The sequence below is a fragment of the Crocuta crocuta genome, unplaced genomic scaffold (assembly GCF_008692635.1).
Source record: "Crocuta crocuta isolate KB4526 unplaced genomic scaffold, BGI_CrCroc_1.0 scaffold729, whole genome shotgun sequence".
NCBI lineage: Eukaryota > Metazoa > Chordata > Mammalia > Carnivora > Hyaenidae > Crocuta > Crocuta crocuta.
Genome location: NW_027528876.1, coordinates 137158 through 139801, shown reverse-complemented (window position 1 = coordinate 139801; position 2644 = coordinate 137158). Strand labels below are relative to the sequence as shown.

Below are 2644 nucleotides of genomic sequence, written 5' to 3'. Positions count from 1 at the left end.
GGTCCCTCGCGCCTCACCGAGCTCCCCGGCTCTGCGTGCTCCGGTTCGAGTCGGGTTCCCAGCCCGGGTGAACGCCCGGGTCGGGACGCCTCTGCGGAGGTGGCTTGGCAGGGCCCCAGCACTCTGCGGTGGGACGTTTCGGGCGCGCCCGGGGTCCGCGAAGGCCTCCTGGGGGTGGAGGTCTTGCGTCTGGGCCGAGGAGGCAGATGCGGATGGAGGAGGCAGGACCGGGAGCTGGCCGAGCACTAGAGACCGTCTCCACGTGGGCTTCCTTCCGAGGGCACCTCCTCGGGCACCTCCTCGGAGTCCCCACCTGCTTAGCACGCAGGCGGGCTGCCCCTCGGGCACCCTTCCCCTCCCCGCCTCCCCATCTCTCACTGGGACCAGCGACTCCCTGGGAAGTATTTGTGGGGCGAACGAGAACCAGCTCTGGTTCGGGCCCACCGGCGCCCGCCCCCTTGCAGGTGAAGACTGCCCTCCCGGCGCCCAGTCGGGACAGCTGGGCGGGGTCTTCAGGGCTCTCGCCGCCTGCCCTGGGCTTGCAGCTGCCTGTCTCCTCCGTGGTCCTGCACTAACCAGCCCTGTGAAGCCTCAGCCTCCAGCCTGAGAGAGGCGCCTGGGCCCCTCGCCTGCCCTGCCCAGTAGCCCTATGGCTCCATCCCTGGGAGACGGCCTGGGACAGACGCAGGGGGTCAGGTGACGGACAGGGGGCGTGGAGGTCACTGCCCTCCCTGGCACTGACTTTGGGTGGGGGTGCCTGATTGTGGCTGCGCTGCCCCCAGGGGGCCGAGGCTCTGGGAGGCAGTGAGCGGGCACAGGGTGGTCCAGGCACAGGGCTGCTCCGGGGCCTGTGGCTGCTGTTCCGTCTCCCCCAGTTCTTTTTTTAAATGCAGAGGCAAATGTGGGGCTTGAACCCACACCCCTGAGATCATGACCTGAGCTGAGAGCAAGAGTTGGACGCTGCTGAGCGTCCCACTGAGCCACCCGGGGACTCTTAAGATTTTATTCTTAAGTAATCCTGCACCCAGCATGGGGCTCGAACTCACAACCCCGAGATCAAGGGTCGCATGCTCTGCAGATGAGCCCGCTAGGCGCCCCTCTCCGGGTTCCTGTGAAGCGTGTGTTCCCAGTGATGGGCGCTGGTGAGCAGAGCAGAACCGGAGCAGGCCGGAGGCTGTGACCGGCACAGGCCCGGGAGCCAAGGCAGCGTTCCTTCAGGGGGCTGTGGGACATCGGGCTGGCCGTGCGTCCCACCGAGGGGCATCTGCAGCCCTTTGTCATTAGCACCCCTGGTCAGGGGAGACAGGCTGTCCAAACAGACAGACCGGAGGCAGGACACCCCTGTGGCTCTGAGCTGCTGCCCCTCCCTCCCAGGGTCCCTGGAAGATGAACCAGCCCAGGAGCCAACCTGCTGGTCCGGGGCCCTTCGGAGCGGCTGGCTGGGCCTCGCTGGGCTGTCCCTTGCATCCTGTCTTGGCTGGACCTGAGGGTCTGACAGGCACCTCGATCTGGAGCTGAGGGTCCCCGAGACTCGCACAAGACGGCCGTATCCCGAGGGAGGCAGGAGACACAGCAGGCCTCCTCTGGAGCCGGCCCCGGGGGTGGCTGGCCCTGGGGTGGCCAGATGGCAGGCAGGCCCGGGCTTGCCTCCTGGGGGTGGTACCTCACAACGGCCTCCCAGGCAGCCCGACCTGAGCACCACGGGGCACCCGCCCTCCCACCGCCTGGGAAACAAAGGCCCCTGACACTCCTCCAGGACTCTACTGCCCCCAGCCTGGCTCAAACCCATTTTCCCGGCACGGGACTGGGGGCCTCTGCCTGGAATGCCCTCCCCTCGCTTCTGTGGGGCTGGTGCGGTCACCTCTCCCAGGAAGTCCTCCCTCTCCTGCGGTCCTGGCTGTACTTTCTGTGTCCCTGGTGTCTTCAGGGCCTGGACAGAGCCCCAGAGGTGGGACCTGCAGCTCTCCAGGGCCGTAGGGCCGACCCAGTGACCCAGGGCGGCTGGGCTAAGCACGCTGGAGGTGGGCAGCCTCGGGGCAGGGACCCACGGCCAGCCCCATTGGCACAGCCCCCTTGGGGAGCGGGCAGGGCCAAGTGGGATGGCCGCTGTCCACTCTGGCCCCCAGGATGGGAGCCCACGTTGTCCGCTGGCAGGATTCTGGGCCCCTCACCCCCCCGGCTGCGCCCCCAGCAGGCCCCACACCACCTCCTCCGTTCACTGATGGCTGCCTAGAGCCCCCGGAGCCCAGTGGGGGCGTGGTGCCCAGGCCTGGGGAGCAGGCTGGAGGCCACTGACAAAACAGCAGGACCACAGGATGTGTGAGACCCCAAGACAGACACCGGGCTGGGGGAGGGGCTGTCCCCCAGCCCGATCACGCCTTCCCGCAGGGCAGCCCCCGCCTGGCTCAGGTGCTGGTGTCCTCTCAGGAGGCCGCCCGCCCCTCCTGCCTTCCTGTCCCCCTGTCCCCTGGCCTGAGGGAACTTCAGCAGTGAAAACTCAATCTCTGTCCCCTGGGGACCCTCCCCGTCCTGACTGTCCGTCCCCCCCAATGCCCATGATCCTTCCTCCACTTGGTGACAGGGTACATCTCTTTGTAGCTGCTTGAGGTCAGCCTGTGTCTTTCCATAGTTTGCTCTGGTTTTC

General features: G+C 67.4%; 1 protein-coding gene across 1 annotated transcript in view; it reads left to right on the top strand.

Annotated features, from left to right (window-relative positions):
* The first annotated feature begins 197 nt into the window (after positions 1-197).
* NUDT14 (nudix hydrolase 14) overlaps positions 198-2644 on the top strand; it is a 6322-nt gene continuing 3875 nt past the window's right edge. Inside the window, exon 1 of the mRNA XM_077756751.1 lies at positions 198-464. Within this exon, the coding sequence (XP_077612877.1) occupies positions 207-464 (258 nt within the window). The 5' untranslated portion in view covers positions 198-206. The remainder of the gene's footprint in view (positions 465-2644) is intronic.